The sequence below is a fragment of the Crocuta crocuta genome, unplaced genomic scaffold (genome assembly GCF_008692635.1).
Source record: "Crocuta crocuta isolate KB4526 unplaced genomic scaffold, BGI_CrCroc_1.0 scaffold407, whole genome shotgun sequence".
In the NCBI taxonomy this organism is placed as follows: Eukaryota; Metazoa; Chordata; class Mammalia; order Carnivora; family Hyaenidae; genus Crocuta; species Crocuta crocuta.
The window spans coordinates 3,389,171-3,409,408 of record NW_027551557.1 but is presented as its reverse complement, the minus strand read 5'-3'; the positions used below and the strand labels follow the sequence as shown (position 1 = coordinate 3,409,408).

The 20,238-nt window shown below is 39.0% G+C and overlaps 1 protein-coding gene across 4 annotated transcripts in view; it reads right to left on the bottom strand.

Annotated features, from left to right (window-relative positions):
* PLCB4 (phospholipase C beta 4) overlaps window positions 1-5,985 on the bottom strand; it is a 166,992-nt gene extending 161,007 nt beyond the window's left edge. For all 4 annotated transcript variants that reach the window (XM_077749141.1, XM_077749143.1, XM_077749142.1 and 1 more), the window contains exon 1: window positions 5,902-5,985. In XM_077749141.1, the coding sequence (XP_077605267.1) occupies window positions 5,902-5,985 (84 nt within the window). The remainder of the gene's footprint in view (window positions 1-5,901) is intronic.
* Between the last annotated feature and the right edge of the window lie 14,253 nt (window positions 5,986-20,238).

Sequence of the window (20,238 nt, the reverse complement as noted above, 5' to 3'; positions counted from 1 at the left end):
GCAGGGAACCGTCCTGGGAACAGAGAGGTAAGAAGGCACGGAGGATAGGAGTCATCACCAAGAGCATGTAAGCATGTAGGAATTCTAGGAAAGACTGGGGAGGACCTGGCACAGCCACAGGATGGGGTCTTCAGCCTTTTAATAGGTTATTAAAGGAAAGTCAGAAGACTGAGTTACAGACATTTGGGTTGCATTTGTTTTAAAAAGTACCGCATCAGAAAAGTCGCTGCTTTGATTTTTAACTTTTTTTTCCCCCTGAAATCTGCTTTAAAGATTAAATAATAAGCATCCCTTAGGAAACAAAATATGTTTTGCATTTAAGTAACTTATAAGTCAAGTAAAGTTACATAAAAAACAGATGTAGCAATGGCATGGGAATACAATTAAGAGGCTATTATGCAGGCTGCTACATTACACAGTCTCTAACAATTCTGCCCACCTCAAAAGAAACACAGAAATAATAAAATAATGCTTAAATGCAGTTGCATTGATTACACTTATTGGCAAAATAGCATATACTTTAAAAATAGTGACTAGTTAACACTGCTTTTTTTCTGACCTAGGGAGGGTTCACCCACGGCTTGACATACTCCCCTGCCTTCTTTAAACAAGTATGTGGAACATAATTTAATATTTGGCTGATCCTTCAGGCCATTATGATAACGTTAGTTGTCATATGGTGCTAAAGGCATTTATGCCCTTTCATAAATGGTCCCTTTGCTATGACGCTTTGGGAATAATCAGGCTGTGTTTTCTCCAATTTCTGTTCTTGCCGCTTGCTATCAGCTGTCGTTTCTCACTGCTGTTCACACTCAGTGTAGCAACAAACCTTTTTTGCTTGCACTTTGTTGCCTTCAGTATTTTAGTGGCCATGGCTCCAAAGAACTGAACCTTACAGGACTTGGAAACAGTAATAAAAAGTTGCCACAGTCCAGCTTGAAATACATTGGCTTGTTTGATATGTTATTATGAAAAGAGGCATTTAATTTATTAAACTTTTTTGTTGCTGAAAATCTTGGTATCACTTAATGTTAAAAGCTGAGCTAGATGTTTTCAATACTTGTTCAAGATTCTGAGCTTTACCTCATTTCCAGAGGGACCTGGATGAAAAGTAAATGACTTGAGAAGACCAAGTAATCAGTATTTTCTAAGTGTGAGTGAGTTGTGATTAATAACCAAAGAATATCGCCCCGAGAAATAAAAATAATTCAAGCGATAATGAACTTCTAGTTCATCAAATCACATTTTGCTCAATAAAGTGTACAAATAGTACTTTTTTTCTCTAATATGTTTCTGCTTTTATGACAGTAGTCAAGATATTCAGCCAGTGATTACATTAATCTCTTCAAAATGACCTTCTCTGAATTATTGGAAGCCATGCAGTATATTTAAGTAATCCTATAGATTTCCATTGCTTGGGACGCTGCCTTCGGAGACTGCCAATCTTTGGGACACTCTGGCGTATTCAGGGAGGGAAGTCCCACCAGCTCCTAAGAAAGGTGCCTGGGTGGCTCAGTTGGTCAAGTGTCTGACTTTTGATTTTACCTTAGGTCATGATCTCCCAGTTTGTGAGTTTAGGCCCCAAATTGGGCTGTGCTGACAGTATGGAGCCTCCCTGGGATTCCCTCTACCCCTCCCCCATTCACACTGTCTCTCTTTGAAAATAAACCAATATAGTTTAAAAAAATTTTAAAGGAAGGGAAGGGAAGGAAAAAGACCAATGGCCATTATCTTAATGACTATGGTACCCAATGTAGACCTGGCTCACCTGGGAGAAACACTTGTAAGTGTGTCTCAGCCAGTTCTTGGTTTCTTGGCCATATTGAGTCAAGTGGATAAAAGCAGCCAGTTGCAATAACTAACTCTGTATTATGCTTGAACTCTATCAAATTGCTGACACTGGTCATTTTTTTATTTAAAAGATGGAAAATATCATACGATTTATCCTAACATTTTTTCTTTCATAGTTTATTTTCAAGTTGGTTTCCATATAATACCCAGTGCTCATCCCAATAAGTGCCCTCCTCCATGCCCATCACCCCCTTCCCCTCTCCTCGACCCTGAAACTCAGTCCTCAGTTTGTTCTCAGTATTTAAGGGTCTCTCATGGTTTGCCTCCCTCCCTCTCCCCAACTTTTTTTTTCCCCTTCTTCTCCCCCATGGACCTCTGTTAAGTTTCCCCTGATCCACTTGTAAGTGAAAACATATGGTATCTAACCTTCTCTGCCTGACTTATTTTGCTCAGCATAACACCCTCAAGTTCTATCCACACTGCTACAAAAGGCCAGATTTCATTCTTTCTCATTGCCATGTAGTGTTCCATTGTATAGATAAACCACATCTTTGTGATCCATTTGTCAGTTGATGGACACTTAGGCTCTTTCCATGATTTGGCTATTGTTGAGAGTGCTGCTATGAACATTGGGGTACATACGTGTGCTCCTATACATCAGCACTCCTGTATCCCTTGGGTAAATTCCTAGCAGTGTTATTTCTGAGTCATAGAGGAGTTCTATTGTTAATTTTTTGAGGAACCTCCATACTGTTTTCCAGAAGGGCTGCACCAGTTTGCATTTCCACCAACAGTGTGGGAGGGTGCCCGTTTCTCCACATCCTCACCAGCATCTAGAGTCTCCTGATTTGTTCAGTTTAGCCATTCTGACTGGCGTGAGGTAGTATTTCAGTGTGGTTTTGGTCTGCATTTCCCTGATGATGAGGGATGCTGAGCATCGTTTCATGTGTCTGTTGGCTATCTGGATGTCCTCTTTGGAGAAGTGTCTGTTCATGTCTTCTGCCCATTTCTTCACTGGATTATTTGTTTTTCGGGTGTGGAGTTTGGTGAGTTCCTTATAGATTTTGGATACTAGCCCTTTATCTGATATGTCATTTGCAACTATCTTTTCCCATTCCGTCAGTTGCCCATTAGTTTTATTGATTGTTTCCTTAGCCGTGATGAGTTCCCAATAGTTCATTTTTGCTCTTGATTCCCTTGCCTTTTGGGGATGTGTCAAGTAAGAAATTGCTGCAGCTGAAGTCATGGAGGTTGTTTCCTGCTTTCTCCTACAGGGTTTTGATGGTTTCTTGTCTCACATTCAGGTCCGTTATCCATTTTGAGTTTATTTTTGTGTATGGTGTGAGAAAGTGATCTAGTTTCATTCTTTTGCACATTGCTGTCCAGTTCTCCCAGCATATATTAATATTTTGAATCTGTTGAGGTTCAGATCCCCACACATACCTTCAAGATTATCAAGTACCCTCAGCACTTCACTTATCAAGAAAAGGGAACAAACAACAAAACCAGACTGCGCTGGAACCAGCTCTAACTCCAATCCTTTCTAAGGCTACATCTACAGTAGGTTTGGCTGTTGCAGGTATCCTCCTAGGCCCCAGAGAGAGGAAGAGGAGTAAAATATGGCCTTTGACCTCAAGAAACTCAGAGTATGATAGGAGACATAAAAACAGTAAATAAAATGTGATTGTAGTGTACAATATGCAAGAGTAGGTTAGTGGTGACACAAAGGAGTATTCAATTCTTATTAAATGGGTCAAGGAAGATATCAAAGAGGTGGAGATTTCTCAATTGGGTTTTTTTGAAGGGTGAATAGGAGTTTGCCACTCGAACTAAGAGAAACAAGTGAATTTTGGAAAAAGGAGCAGCATGCACAAAGCATGTAACAGAAAGTATCTTGGAATCATCAGGGGAATTTTATGGCTAACACAAAGGTATGTGTAGGAAACTGGTGGGAAATGAGTCTGTAGAATGAGGCAGGACTCAAATAAGGAAGGCCTTGTATTCTACTTTATTCCACAATAGGGAGTCATGGAGGCATCTGAAATACAACAATAACAAGTTCTGATTTATATTTTCAAAATATTATGATCATAACTATGGGGGGAAAAAAGAGAAAGAAATAGGAAAAAGACATAAAGAAAACTGCCCAAGAATTAACAGTGGTTGCCCCCAGGTGGCGGAATATTTTCTATTTCTTCTGATTGCAGAAGGAGCTAGCTGCTCCTTCTGGGAAGGAGTAAAGTTTGTCATATAAGTAGCTGTCACTTCAATATTTTAATTCAGTACTAGGAAGAGTCACCACACTGGGGCCCATCCTTTGCCTTTCTCAATTTTGTTTACTTACAAAGCAACCATGGTATAAATCTAGAGGATATTATGATACACAATTTGGGAAAACCAAGTTGGCAAGTACTGAGTCACGCCAGCCCACAGACCTTATGAAAAGGCCTGACAATCAGAACCTCTGAGTGGAACAGCACAATTAGCCACCACATACATTCCACCGACTTCAAGAGGAACTAATTCTTTTTTTTTTTTTTACTTTTTAAAAAATTTAAATCCAAGTTAGTTAACATATAGTGTAATAATGATTTCAGGAATCAAATTTAGTGATTCATCACTTATATATTAACACCCAGTGCTCATCCCAGCCGTGTCCTCTTTAATGCCCATCACCATTTAGCCCTTCCCCCCACCCAATACCCTCCTGTAACCCTCAGTTTGTTCTCTGTATTTAAGAGTCTCCTATGGTTTGCCTCACTCTCAGTTTTTTTTTCTTCTGATGTTGATGGTTTACAATTTATTTTTTATTGTTTTTTTACATTTTTTTCTTTCATAGTTTATTGTCAAGTTGGTTTCTATAACCTCCCTCTCAGTTTTTATCTTAGTTTTGCTTCCCTTTCCCTATGTACATCTGTTTTTATCTGAAACTCCACATGAGTTAAATTATATGGTATTTGTCTTTCTCTGACATAGCATAATATACTCTAGTTCCATCCACGTAGTTACAAATGGCAAGATTTCATTCTTTTTGATTGCCGAGTAATAGTCCATTGTATATATACACCGTATCTCCGTTATCCATTTGTCAGTCGATGGACATTTGGGCTCTTTGCATAATTTCGCTATTGTTGATAGTGCTGCTACAAATACTGGAGCGCATGAGCCCCTTCGAATCAGCATTTTTGTATCCTCTGGATAAATACCTAGCACTACAATTACTGCGTTTAGGGTAGTTCCATTTTTCATGTTTCGAGGAACCTCCATACTGTTTTCCAGAGTGGTTGCACCAGTTTGCATTCCCACCAGCAGGGCAGAAGGGTTTTTTCCTTCTCCACACAAGAGGAACTGATTCTGACCTTAGATGAAATCTTAACAAGTCTCACATTTCACTTTGCCTCAGAAGGAACAGCCCCATCACATTCTCTTCCCCAACTCACCTCAAATTCAAGTACAATCTAAGAAAAAAGATGCATTTACAATTGCTAATGGGGCTTCAATTCACTAACCTAAACTCTCTGAACAGATTGGTGACTCCAAGTCCCTGCTCTATAGACGGTCTGGAGCCACTTCCACCTTGCAAGGGCACAATCGATAAATGACAGAAACAGGGGCATGCAAAGCTTGGGTTCAATGGGTCTATCTGAATGAAAAGAGCAAAGCTAATGACTAGCACAAAGTCCAATCACCATTGTTTTTATAACAAATACAAAGTTTTACATAGAAAGTCTGCCAAAAGCACTTCATTAAGCAAAAACTGTTACACGAAACCCATCTGTAAAACCAGGACAAAAATAGCAACAACCTTATAAGGTTGTTGTGAAGAATTAAACAAATAATATACACAAGTGCTTAGAAGACTGTCTGCCACAGTGAGAGCTCAATAATTTATAGCATCATTATCATTATTATATCTGGCACAGGGTAAGTGCTCAATAAATTACAGTATCATTATCATTATATCTCCTAACTTGCCTCCTTCCAACCATTCCCACTTATAAATCTCAAAGATGCTCTTACTTATGTCAAAGACTGTTTACTCAATACTGTAATTAAAATGAAATAATTGTAAGAATGTTTTGAGAGAAAAGATCAGTAACCCTTCTTTACCTCTTCATATCTGTCAAAAATGGCTCCTTCTTGCAAAAAGGAAGGAACTTCCTTCTGCCAGTTAAATTCATAAGGTTTGGCCATGATTATATTCAAGACCTAAAAATGAAAAAGAATATCTCATTAGCATACAAAATTGAAAAACAAGTAAAGATCAAAGGTTAATCACTTTCTATGTTTACAAAAGCTTTTCTTCAGATGCATAGAAGAAGCCTATAAATTCTCTTTTTCCTTCTTTCCTTCATCTGTTTCCAACTTCCCTTTTTCTTGTCTCTAAACCTGGGGAAATGTGATTGACACTTTAACAACGTGGGTTTGAACTGGATGCATCCGCTTACACAAGGATTTTTAAAAATAAATATCGCATAGTACTTAAGCATATTTTCTCTTATGATTTTCTTAACATTTTCTTTTCTCTAGCTTACATTATTGCAGGAATACAGTATATACCACACATAACATAAAAAATATGTGTTAATCAACTGTTTAAATTATTGGTAAGGCTTCTGGTCAACAGTAGGTCATTGGTAGTTAAGTTTTGGTGGAGTCGAAGTTATGTATGAAGTTTTGACCATGTGGAGAGTTGGAGCCCCTAACCCCCATATTGTTCAAGGATCAACTATAATATCAACGAAGAGGTGATCAACCAGAGATGATCGTTTGGGAAGCTTCCCTCCCTCTTCACAACATATAAAATAATAAGATACATATTTTATTTTTTCATTAATAGTAGAATTATCTTATTTATTTATTTTTTAAAATAGTTTATTGTCAAGTTGGTTTCCATATAACACCCATTGCTCATCCCAACAAGTGCCCTCCTCCATGCGCATGACCCCCCTTCCCCTCTCCCCCACCCCCCTCACTCAGCCCTCCATTTGTTCTCAGCATTCAAGTCTCTCATGGTTTGCCTTTCTCCCTCTCCCCAATAAGATACATATTTTAATCAGATGGCATCAGATAAAAGAAAGAAGCCATGAACCTGACCCTATTTATAGGAGAGATTGAAAAGGGGTGGGTGGTTATGCAAGCCTACGCTCTGAGCCTGAAGGTGATACATAGGCAGGAGTTATCACTAGATGATGGGTTGCAGAATCAAGGAGGAGTAGCTGGAATTTTTTATTGCTCTTGGTTCTCTCAATACCCCTCTCATCCTTCCTCACTTGGGCCAGACAGGGGACTAGAGAATGTCTGCTTTCTAGCACAGGCAGTGTGTATGACATTGAAAGAGAATGTAGTCACTCTTCAGGGTGGCTGCCTGCACTCAGGAAAAAGTGGGTGCTCCGTCTACCCACGCTTCTTAGCATCAGGCACCATCCTGTACCTGTACTGGCTGCAAACAGGACATCTTAAATGAAATGTCAGCATCCAACCAAGAATCACCGAATGTTTAAGCAATGCCAAGAACACTGAGGACTGATACCAAACACAAGAAGTAGAATTTACACCCAAGAAAATGGAGTTAACCGAACAGACAGAACCTGACTTTGGCTGAAGTATGGGTACATATGGAAGGAAAAAGTGCATTCAATTCCAAAAACACAGTTAAGTAAATATTCTAGTAATTTCAAAAAAGATTGTTGAAATCAAACTCTGAACAGGTGAGCCTGAATTATAATGAGAACTCGGGTGAAGTGGTGAGCCAAGGGATTCTCATAGAATGTAACACAAAAAGAAAGGACAATGGAAAAATTTAAAGTGGAAAATGGAAATCAACGACCACCCACCCAGCAGAACAAATTCTTCTAGTAGAGGGAAGGACAACAAAGCCAATGGTAGGATGGGACTAATCAAAGCAGAAGTGAAGAACACTTCTGAAATCTGAATATTTGTATGTCCAGATTTGAGTCCTCAATGTGGATAACTGAGTCCTCAATTGAGAGTAATCTACTGATGCAAGTGGTATAAATGGTGGCGGGAGACACACACACCTAGTCATACCTTCGGGTGACAAGGAGAACAGAAAACATGAAAAGAAGTTTCCGAGGTGACTGATAAGCAGACAGCAACTGGGCACACGGTCTGCAGTAGTATAACCTCAAAGGTCTGAAGGACAAGAATTCTGGATTAAAATTCTGTGTCCGCTCAAATAACAGTTTAATTTTTAAGAGAAAACAAAGATATTTACGGACCTGCAAGGTATCAGAAAGAATTAATGACCGACTCTGAAAGATTTAAGATAGTATAGGCTCTGTCAAGAAGAAAAATAAATGTAGAGAAGGGATATGGGAGGTAATGCAGAGAGAAAAAGAAGAAAATGAGCAAGTTTACTCTTAAATTTTACTTACTATACAATAAAAATGTAAATAAATTATCACAATCTAGCTCCCAAATTCCTGATTATATCAGTACAGAGGCTGGTGATATCAGCTGATGTGGTCAGAGGGTAGGGAGTATGGATCAAACGGAAGTAAGCCATTTTAGGAATGGAGCATCAGTATGTAAGAATCTAGACACTGGCAGAAAGATAGAAGTTTAAGGATTTTTGTATAAGAAATTAAAAATGGAAAGTAAAACTTGCACATTATTAGAGGGAGAAATAGAACAAAGAAACATGAGTTCCCTTTAAAAAGAAAACAGAAATGGGAAAGGAGGGAGAAAAAAGAACACATTATAAATGGAAAACATGGGGCGCCTGAGTGGCTCAGTTGGTTAAGTGCCCGACTTCAGCTTAGGTCATGATCTCCCAGTTTGTGGGTTTGAGCCCCGCACTGGGCTCTGTGCTGACAGCTCAGAGCCTGAAGCCTGCTTCAGATTCTGTACCTCCCTCTCTTTCTGCCCTTCCCCCATTCATGTTCTGTCTTTCTCAAAAATAAATAAAATTTAAAAATAATAAAATAAATGGAAAACACAAAATGACAACCTATCTCTAACTGTAATACATATGAATTGGCTAACTTCACTTATTAAAAAAAAGACAGAGGCTTTGACATTAGGCAACATTATGGTTGTTTACCAGAAATATTTATGAAATAAAAATGATATAGGAAGTTCAAAAATGAAGAGATGATAAAAATGACCTAACAGGCACATGCTAGGAAGGAAAAAAAGCAGGTATCACAGGAGCTTATCAGACAAAACAGATTCAGGGAAAACAAGAGACTCTGATAAATCATATTAAGAAAAGGGATGGTCAAAATTATTTAAGTCTTTAACACTAAAGCATGTGACTACACAGTATCAGAACATATACTGAAAAACTGGTAAAATACGAAGAGAAATTTGACAAAGTCACAAACACATTAGGAGACCTTGATTCTCAGAAAATAAGGGAACAAAATAAAAACATAAGAGTATTGAGGATTTGAATATCACACTTACTAGTTTTACCAAAATAATTGAGATGACTTAACATATTTTAAATATATTACTGAGTTTAAACATAACCTTCCCTTGTTATATATATGAAGTATATATAACATTGAAACCTCAATATGTAATATGTAATTATCATATATTATTATATATTTCTTCACTTTGTCTTTGTACCCCAACTACTCCCCACACATGTAACAATCTCAAATTCAAATCATAATTGGGCCATAGAGGAAACCTCAGCATTTTTCAAAAGGCAGACATTAAAGTGGCCATGATCATTAGCCATAACTGGGCCATGATCATTAGCCATAACTGGGCCAACTTACAAACTATGAGTGCATAAACCTATACACATACAAATCAAACACAAACTTACAGACTTCTAAGTAACTGAGTTAAGCAGAATAGTCAAAGCAGAAATTATACCCTTCTTAGAAATTAAAGGTGGGAGCATTACATATCAAAATGTAGGTATGTCGTATGTAGCCAAAAATAATTTTTAAATGATCAGTAAAAGTTAATTGCTTTCTGTGGTGTCTGGGTGACTCAGCTGGTTAAACCTCCAACCTCTGAACTCGGCTCATCATGCTTCATGAATCTGAGCCCCATGGTGGGCTGTCAGTGTGGAGCCTGCTTGGGATTCTCTCTCTCTCTCTCTCTCTCTCTCTCTCTGCCCCTCCCCCACTTGTGCTTGCCCTTTCAAAATGAACTTTATAAAAAGTTAAATGCTTTCTGAATACTCATATATTAGATGAAGATTTGGCAAGTGTTGGGGAGAGAGAAGGATGGGTGAAGAAAGAGAATGAGGAAGAAGTATAAATGCTCATGATGACAAGGAGGTGTAATTACAGAGATGGTAAGGAAAACACTAATACTATGTATAACATTAACCAAAATATCTGAAAACCTATATAAAGTGGATGAGTTTTTCAAAGTTAAAATAAAGTAGACTCAAAAAAAGAATAATAAACTGAACAGTGACCTTGGAAGAAGCTGAAAAATATAAAAGATTAGACCCAGACAGGTTTACAGGTGAGATCTATCCATCCAATTTTCAAGGAAAAGGCAAATCCAACATACCTACCATTCTTCCAGGACATAGAGAAAAAATAAATTACTACCTGACTCATTTCACAAGCTCCATGATCAGGTCCTGACAATGACACCATAAGGTGGTTAACAAAACACTAACCAACCCCAGAGTTCAATTCTCACAGAGAAAAAAATTCTAAAATGTGAATAATGTTGCTAAATGAAGAATTTGGGATATTTCGTCACTGAAAGCAGGTCAATGTGATTCACTAGCAAAAGAGATTGAAGAGAAAAGTCTAATATGTGCATATCCTAGCATATCTTACAAGATGAAATGAACCTGAGTGTGAAAGGTCTCTGACATATACCATCAAATAAAAATAGGAAGCCCCAGAATGATATGAAATATGAAGAGTGTGATACCATTTACCTAAATCCACAACTACAGAAGGATATGAACAGTGCAATACCACCTATGTAAATACACACAAGACAAACCCATATATATTTCTCTTGGTACTTATTTGTGTATATAAATAAATAAACTATTAGATCATCTGGAAATTTATGACCCTACCTCCTTCTGGGGAGGACATAAAAATTGGGGCTAAAAACCAAGATACCTTTAGTGTGATCTCTGAGGTGGATGTTTTTATTATAGGAATATATTCTTACATAGGTATATATGCTTATGTAAATAGAAAAGAATGCAAATTTCAGAAAAGGAAAACAAAGGTTGAAATCCTACAGGTAGGCAGTTGCAGTTATTCTTTAGTCCCAAACAATTTAAGGAAGAAGAAAGAACAACACAGTAGGTCATGTTTCAAGGTAGCTTCCTTACAATGGCAACCATTGCTGTTTGAAGGAGGAATGACTCCATTACTCATTAGTGACCAGGCTAAAAGCTGGTGAAAGCATGAAGATCACGCTAACCAGCCCCGCTGAGGTAGGCAGCAGCCCTACATTAATCAGCACCAAGGCTTCCCTTGTAAATAAAGCCAAGACAATGAGCCAGGCAGCAGACAATGGGAGAACGGAGAGATGCTTTGTCCTGGTCCCTGACTCTGTCTGCCCAAAAATGACTGTAATTGGGTCTCTTTTCCTAACTCTCTCTGTTCTTATCAGTTTGCCTTTCTCTGTGTATTCCATGTCTATTTCTCAGTGTCTGTATTGGGGATGGAAACACACACACACACACACACACACACACACACACAGGACCCCTTCACTCAAGGTAGCTTAACAAGCTTCTGGTGCAATGACGTGCATTCATGCTTTCTATGCCATAAAACAGATCTGCAAAGTAATACAGACCTGCAGACTGCCCCCCGCCCTCAGGCTATCACAGACATGTTACTCAGTGATCTGTAACAACAATAATCTGTAACAAGAATAATCAACAAGGCAATTAAGGGACCTAAGCCATAGCATTAAAGAAAGATGAAAAAAATCAACATGGTGGACTCTGTGGTCAACTAGACTTAAGAAATCATTAGACAAAACACTTCTCCTTGCCATACTTTTATGTGTGAACCATCATCTTTTCACTCCTGCCAAACATCTCTTTATTTTAATATTTTGCTTTGGTTTTATTTATTTATTTATTTATTTTTTAAAATGTTTTATTTATTTCTAGGAGAGAGAGAGACAGCGTGAGCAGGGGAGGATCAGAGAGAGAGGGAGTCACAGACTGAAACAGGCTCCAGGCTCTGGGCTGGCAGTCAGCACAGAGCCTGACGCGGGGCTCGAACCCACGAACCGCGAGATCATGACCTAAGCGAAAGTCGGACGCTTAACCGACTAAGCCACCCAGGCGCCCCAGCTTTGGTTTTATTTTAAAGAAAATAGTAACAAAAGGCTTCTGATATAATATACTCGTATCAAAAATGAAAAGAAAGCTTCTATCAACTTTTGTCACCATTCATTGGCTTAACTGGTTCTCTAAGGATCTTTTCAGTGGAAGGGTACACAACGTTATCTTCAGTACATGTCTCTCAGATTTCATTACTGTCTTCACCACTAAAATATTCCTCTCTACCTTGGTTACCAATTTCATCAGAATGGGCTCATTATGTGAAGGACTTGAGTGGGGGCTAATGGAAAGACAGCACTTTTGATCTTAATCTCTAAAGAGATCTGCAATAGTGGTGGTAGCTCATATCATTGCTTACTTTTTCAGAGTTTGGGGGTTCCAAACAAGGTAAGAGGCATTTTCAAAAAATGACACTGGAGTACCCTGAATCTTGCCAACTTTAAACTGGCATGCAGGGGCTGTTTTTTACACCATCTCTGAAATACTTCATTGGGTTCGGCATTAGGGGCAACGGCTGGCTTACTTTATGTATATGGTACAACTCTGACCTACAGATTCAAAAAGTTGGCCAAGTCTTTAACAGCAGTTTGACACAGGTAATTGATTTTAAAACGGGAACAAATGAAGGTACATGTTGCAGTCCAACTGACTCCAGAGAAAGTTAAAAGGACAGTTACTTATTTTGAAAGGCAAGGGGGGTGGGTAATGGCCACTCTATAACTATGTCCATTTTGAAACCATCTCAAAGCTCTACCTACCAGCTAATTGATAAAAAAGAAATGCTTTCTCTTGGACATGCCAAAGCCTCCGCTTATCAAATTCTCTAGCTTGCTGTCTAAGGTCTCACAAGATACTTCAAATTTCAGTCTCCTCGTCTACCTCCCTAGAGCACCACCTCTCCATACCCAGCCCCCAGGAAAGGGTCCTCCTTCTCCTTTTTTTTTTTTTTTTTTTTTAATGTTTTATTTATTTCCAGGAGAGAGAGAGAGAGACAGTGTGAGCAGGGGAGGGTCAGAGAGAGAGGGAGTCACAGACTGAAACAGGCTCCAGGCTCTGAGCTGGCAGTCAGCACAGAGCCCGACGCGGGGCTGGAACCCACGAACCGCGAGATCATGACCTAAGCGAAAGTCGGACGCTCAACCGACTAAGCCACCCAGGCGCCCCAGGGTCCTCCTTCTCCTTGAGGGACACAGGAAGTGAAGGAGAATTTACACAAAGAATGGATATACAACTGGGCACCTTTTCCAGTGTAAACACTGGAGTGAGCAACTACTGGAAGGAGGCCAGTGGGCTTTTAAATAGTCTCAATTGTTTCTCAATTCTTATGCAACTGGAAGAGATTAGCTCTTGTATGGGCTGCAGAGGAAAAGCTCCTTGGACTGTGGAGGGGACAAAACAGGAGGAGAGTCCTAGAAGGCCTCACTTCATAGCAAGTGGTAAAAAGCTCCTTCTAAAGAAGATGATGAGAAACTGAAAGTGTTAGTATAACGTCAACAAGGCAGGCTATTGGGGACCAAAATATTCAAGTAAGACATCCACATTATGCATGAAGATGACCTTCTACCCATTCATCCATTCAGGTGAGAAGTGAGGAAGAACAGCTATTTGTTGGCCTACTCTGGCCTGCATCTTTATATCTGCTGTCTTTTCTCTCTGGCTGGACCTGAAGGGTGGTCTTCCAGCCTTATGAGACCTCAGCTATCCCAGGTATACAAGTCAACTCTGCCCATCCCACATCCCCTCCCCAGACAGATGGGTCAAAACTTTGGTAAAGAGTTTTTTGTTTCTGGAAATATCCCAATAGAAGGAAGTATATGAAATCAGGTGTATTTAAGGTCCTGGGTAAGGCAGGCTGAATAATGGCCCCCCGAAGATACCACATCCTAATCTCTGAAATCTGAGTGTTCCTTTACATGGGGAAAAAAAAAAAAGACTTGGTAAGTGTGATTAAGTTAAGGATCTTGGGGGGAAAAAAGTTAAGGATCTTGAGATGGGGAGGTTATCTTGGATTACCCAAGTGGGCCCTAAATGTAATCTTAAGTGTCCTCATAAAAGGAAGGATGAGGGAAATGTAACACACAGAAGATGAAACAATGTGTACACAAAGAGTAGAGAGATGTCACCACAAGCCAAGGAGTATTGAAAGAGGAAGTTTCAACAGGAAGTTCAAAAAAGCAAGGGATGGTTTCTCCCCTTTCACCTGAAGAAAGGTTGTCCTGCAAATAGCTTCATTTCAGACTTCTGGCCTCCAGAACTGTGAGAGAATAAATTTCTGTTGTTTTCAAACACAAATTTGTGGTAATTTTTTGTAGCACCCAAAGAAAAGGAATAAAGATATTTCTACAGACATCTTTCCCAGGATCCCACGGTCTGCAAAAAAGTAAGTTTGCACCCTCGCAATAAATACAAACTTGAAATAAACCTTGCAGCTTCCCCCAAACCAACCAAGTCAGTCTCCATTTTTTGTTTCTATTTGTGAACAAACGAATCCGTTGCTTCAATGATGAATCACTTGCTTTCATATAACACACAGCTCTCAAGCAAACAAAAAGGTACCATGGCTCACATATGAATTTCCTTAAGTGTTATTTTTCTTTTACCTTCAACCTATGACAAAAATGTTCTACTACAAATTAATCCCTTCCCTATCCAACCATACAAATCTCATTAAACCAAATAACCCATGACCTTAAGTGACCCCGTGATCAGAACAAGTAAAGCTATTTTCCAGAATGCAGAGGGTTGGGATAACAGTTCAACTGACTCAAAGTCAATTAGTTGACTATCAAGCACATTTCAATGTCTTGCTCTTCAATCTTTATTTTTTTTTAATGTTTTATTTATTTCTGAGAGAGAGAGAGAGAGAGAGAGAGAGAGAGAGAGAGACAGCAAGAGCAGGGGAGGGTCAGAGAGAGAGGGAGACACAGAATCTGAAACAGGCTCCAGGCTCTGAGCAAGCTGTCAGCACAGAGCCTGATGCGGGGCTTGAACCCATGAACCATGAGATCATGACCTGAGCCGAAGTCAGACGCTTAACCTACTGAGCCACCCATGTGCCCTGTTCTTCAATCTTTAAGTAAGATATCCTTATATTTCTAAAAACAGATGGACAGCTATATTATATCACCCCGAGCTTTTGAATAAATGACTTTCCTTTGAGTGAGAATCGAATTTGACACTGATATATTGCATCATTAATGACAATTTTCCCCATTTGCTAAAAATAGCTCCATTTTCATCAAGCCATCAGGTAGCCTTTTCAAAAAGCATGTAAAGGCTGCAGGGTTAAGAAAATGATAATAGGCAATGCTGTTGAGAGTTGGGAGTAAAGGGGATTCTTGACAGTCTGGTGAAAAAGAATTCCACAATCCATTTCTGTAGGCTTGAAATGCCCATACTCTTTGATCTAGGAATTCTACCCGGAAGATTTATCCTACATAAATGCATACAAAATCCATGTACAAAGATACTGTGTTGCTGCTAGTGGCAGAAAAGTAGTTTCTTTATAAAAGCATTGCTAAGCAATTGGTTAAATATACTATAGTATTTAAATATTCTGTGCTCATTAAAAATAATGCTTTGAATGAATAGTTATTTACTGAACAGCAGCAAATTTAGAAGAGTTTCTAAAATCAGTCAGTCACAACTCAAACAAATATAAATGCTCTCAACATATTATTAAGCAAGTAAAAAAGCTGGTTACAAAATTGTATCCAAGAATGATCCAAGTTTTTATGTGTTATATACATACTGCTTACATACACGTGCATTTCTTTTTTACAAGGGAAAAAGATTAGCAAAACGTATACCAAGACACAAATACTAGTTATGTCTCGGTGATAGAAGTTTAGGTGATATTTTAATACTTCCTGTATTTTAAAATATTTATAGTGACTATAAATTTTTATATTCAGGAGAAAATATTCGCTAAAGAGAAAAAGACATTGTCTTTCCTTTATATAAATCAGTTTTTAAATAATGTCCATGTTTTCTACCAGAATTCCTGGCAAGAACAAAGAGCAGGAAAAAACTAATAAATAAAACTGTGGAGTGTTCTTTCCGACATTTAAAACCTTGACTGTACATTGGGAACCTTCACACACACACCAATTATGACTAGTTCTTAGGAAGGAGTTACTTAATAATACTGATTAAAACTTGGGTATTAATTCTAAAACCTGTACTCTACTTATATTTGGAAGTGAACAAGATTATGGTCATGTTGGATTTAGTCTTTAATGAACCCTGAACTATAAAAAACACACCACCACCTAAGGCCCTTGTCAAAAATCTATAAAGTTTATCATAAATATATAATAAATTGATCCATAAAGCACCACCTGATTAAAAATAATTTCCTGGAGTTTATAAAACACACAAACTGAATAGAAATAAAATGAGAACAGCAAACATCTGGTCTTTGTCTCTATTTCCCCCTGTTTAACATTAACCATAAAAGGCAAATGTAACTTTCTTAAAATTTAATAATTACAAAATAGATTAATAAAAATATTAAAATGAATTGCCTTTATTTTTTTATTTTAGAGAGAGAGAGTGCAAGTGGAGGAGAGAGGTGGTGGGGGTAGATGGGAAGGAGAGAGAAAGAGAGAGAGAGAGAAAGAAGTGAGAGAGCGAGAGAGTGAGAGAGAGAGAGAGTGAGAGAGAGAGAGAGAGAGAGAATCTTAAGCAGGATCCACCACGCTCAGTCAGCACAGAGCCTGATGGGGGGGCTCAAACCCACGAACTATGAAATCATGACCTGAGCCAAAATCAAGAGTCAGACGTTCAACTGACTGAGCCACCCAAGCATCCCCAAAATAAATTATCTTTATAAATGTATTAGGTGATATTTAAAATATTATACACATCATTATTTAAGAATTTTGTAAAAAATCTAGAAGATGCTTGGTTATCTGGGATATCTAAGACCAGCTTAATTTGAATATAATGAATAATTGCTAACATATAATTCACTTTTCAAAGAAATCAGAATATGATGAAGTATCTAGTTTTCCAAGAAAAGAACTGGTTTCGAAAGACTGTTTGGATATTGGTTGCCTGCCTACAACAATTTCCTTGAAAATGACATCTGAGCTCATGGGCCTGCCCCCAAGAGCCCTTGAATGGGGTGAGTGCTCAAACTCTATTAAAAGTGAGTTGTCTATGACTGGGGTTCTCTGACCTGATGACACCTTGCTCCTCCCCTCTTTCCACACAGTTCATTCCCACTGAAGGGCTCAGGGAGACGCCCAGCTTTAGGGAGCAACATTGGTTGAAGAGGACTCAGTGGCAGAAGCTAAGTGCTCTGGGGGCCTGATGTCTTTTGCGGTGCCCTATTCCTAAGTGTTTAGGGAGTCCCTGGCTTACTAGCATTTTGATCTTTCAGGAAAAAAAGATATAATTTGCCGATTAACGATATTTATTTATAGTTGAATCATAGACATGGCTTCTAAAAATAAACTTTTGTTTGATAGAATGCAAAATAAATCGACTTCTAGAAAATACAAATACGTATTGTGTGGTAGGAACCTGGGGCAAGGAATACAAAAATTAACTGCAAGTCTGTTTTAGCAAGACTTTTTTTACATGTTGTAAAAATTCTGCGATGTAAAGGCATTTTATTTCTTTTGTGCTTCTGAAATAGCGTACTCTTTTTAATGACAAAGGGGTTACAGCAAACAGCAAAAGTTGTTTTATTACTACTGGGTATGTAAAATAAACAGGGTTAACCTAATCACCCCCAAGAATTAGAGCAGTCCTCAGAAATAAAATAATTAGGGAAATCTTTAATACTTGTAAATAAGGACTGGGCTTTTTTTCCCTCCCTTTCTCACAAGTGAAAGAATGTGTCCCTCTTTTCAAGCTCAGAACTAACAGAATATATGGTGGTGTGTATAGTTTACCAGCACAGAAACAGCCTCTCCCTTGGTAGCAGGTATTAGTCACACACAAGGTTTGAAGAAAGTTCAGCCCTTCTCACTCCCACAATAAGGGCTCTGATAAGGTCTGAAGAATAGGAAACAAAATGCCAATATGACAGAGTAAGCACATTAGGTACCATTAGATGGAGCTCAAACATAAATGCTACAAACAGCAATATCTCTTGGATCTTCTTTCGTGATGTTCTTGATTGTGCAGCGAGGATAGCAGTCTGCAGCTTTGTGCTTACAGTCCAGGGGTTCCAGGGTGGGGACTATGAGAATGGGGGCTTGAATTGACCTCTCTCTCAGCCTTAGTTTCTTCTTAATTAGAACACTCTTTGAGCTACTGATAATAGTATCTGGATAGCCAAGGTAGGGACTCAAGTCTCTTGGGGACTCAAGGCAAGAGCATAGGGAAAAGACCAGAGAAGGCTTATGTCACATGGACCTGCCTTAGATGGGTGGTTCTCAAAGTGTGGTACCCAGTCAGTAAACAATATCTGGGAATTTATTAGAATACAAAATCTCAGGGCCCAGCCAGACCTTTTGAATTGGAAAATCTGAGGCAGGGCCCAAAAATCCATGGTGTGTCCATCAGGCCAGGTGATTCTGATGTCAGGTAAAGTTTGAGAACAACTCCCTTAGATCAAGTCTTCATCAAAAGGAAAAAGGTAAAGTGTGTGTGTGTTGGGCGGGGTGGGGGAGGAAACAGGATCTTTTGATCTCAGTCTATGACCCAGACTAGCTCACTGAGAAAGAGACTTGCTAGGCATTTGGGACTAACGGTCAGGTAAGAAATCAAGACCGTCCATTTACCTAGAATGCACACTTCTCTTAGCGAAGGCCATGGAAAATCATGGATCTAGAAATTCCAGGTCCTGGCACTTACTTTCCCACCAGGATGAAGAGTAGATACCAAGTTGGCCTCAAGTAAATGGGTAATTTCCTCAACCATTTTTTCAAGCTTCATCCTTAAGGGTTAAGTCTGAAGAAACCAGTTGAGGGTAACAGCTGATGTGAAGAAAGCCAACAAAGGATGACATACCCAAAATTCAACACACCAGCTCTTTATTTAATCTACAATGTAGACAGTGAAGTTACTTACCAAGTAACATTAAGTACTTCCATCTTCTGGCCCAAACCTTTATGGTCCCTGATAACTACCAACTATAAATGCTAAGATTTCTCTTAAAAACTCAGGAAAAAAATTGGGGAAATAAAGATTCACCCAGCAAACCCAATCTTTAAGAAGCTGCAATGAACAAAACTGCTGAGGAGAAAGATCACATTAACAGGATGATTCTAGGGACACCTGGGTGGCTTGGTTGGCTAAGTGTCTGACTCTGGATCTCAGCTCAAGTCTCAGTCTTAGGGTTATGAGTTCAAGCTCCATGTGTGGCTCCACACTGGGCATGAAGCCTACTTAAAAACAAAAATAAAAACAAAACAAACAAAAAACAACCAAAAGACACAACCTTAGGATTCTAGAAGAAACATGCCCGTAGCTACACTGAAAAGCAGGGTCATCTCAAAAGATGCTCGAAAAGTAGCAGTTTGCCACCTACATTTGTTCACTGGACTTATCAGACTTGACTCATTGCCCCAAATATACTGAGCCTTTTGCATCTTTCTCTTCCCTTTTCCATGCCTGAATCTTAAAGAAAAGAANAGATAGAGGAGAGAGAGAATCCCAAGCAGGCTCCGCACTGTCAGCACAGAGCCTGATGCAGGGCTCGGATCCATGAATCATGAGATCACAACACGAGCTGAAATCAAGAGTCAGTCGTCTAACCAACTGAGCTCATGTGATTTATTAAGCACTGCACTGAAAGTAAAAATCAGAATGGTTGTACGGCTATGGAATGGTTACAAGTGCCTTGCTAGTTTACCCTGTGATGGCATGGTTGCCTGGGTGCTGTGGCTCACGGCTGCTTTTCAGCATCACGAGAGTATCCTAGTTTATCGCACTAGCCCAGTAAAAGGTCAAAATTCAAAATTTGTAGTACAGTTTCTACCAAACTTGTATCTCTCTCACACCACCATAAAAGCAGAAAAATCTAAGTTGAACCATCGGATGTTGGGGACTCTCTGTATAAGGAGGGCGCTCAGTACACACGGGATGAATTGAATGAATGCTCTGTGGAGAAGCTCCCAAACAAACCTAAAAACAACCAAGGCCAAGGCCAATAAAGTCTTTTCCTGTTACCCACATGCACACGTAGTACCATTTTTTGTGTGCACCTACCCTTTTCT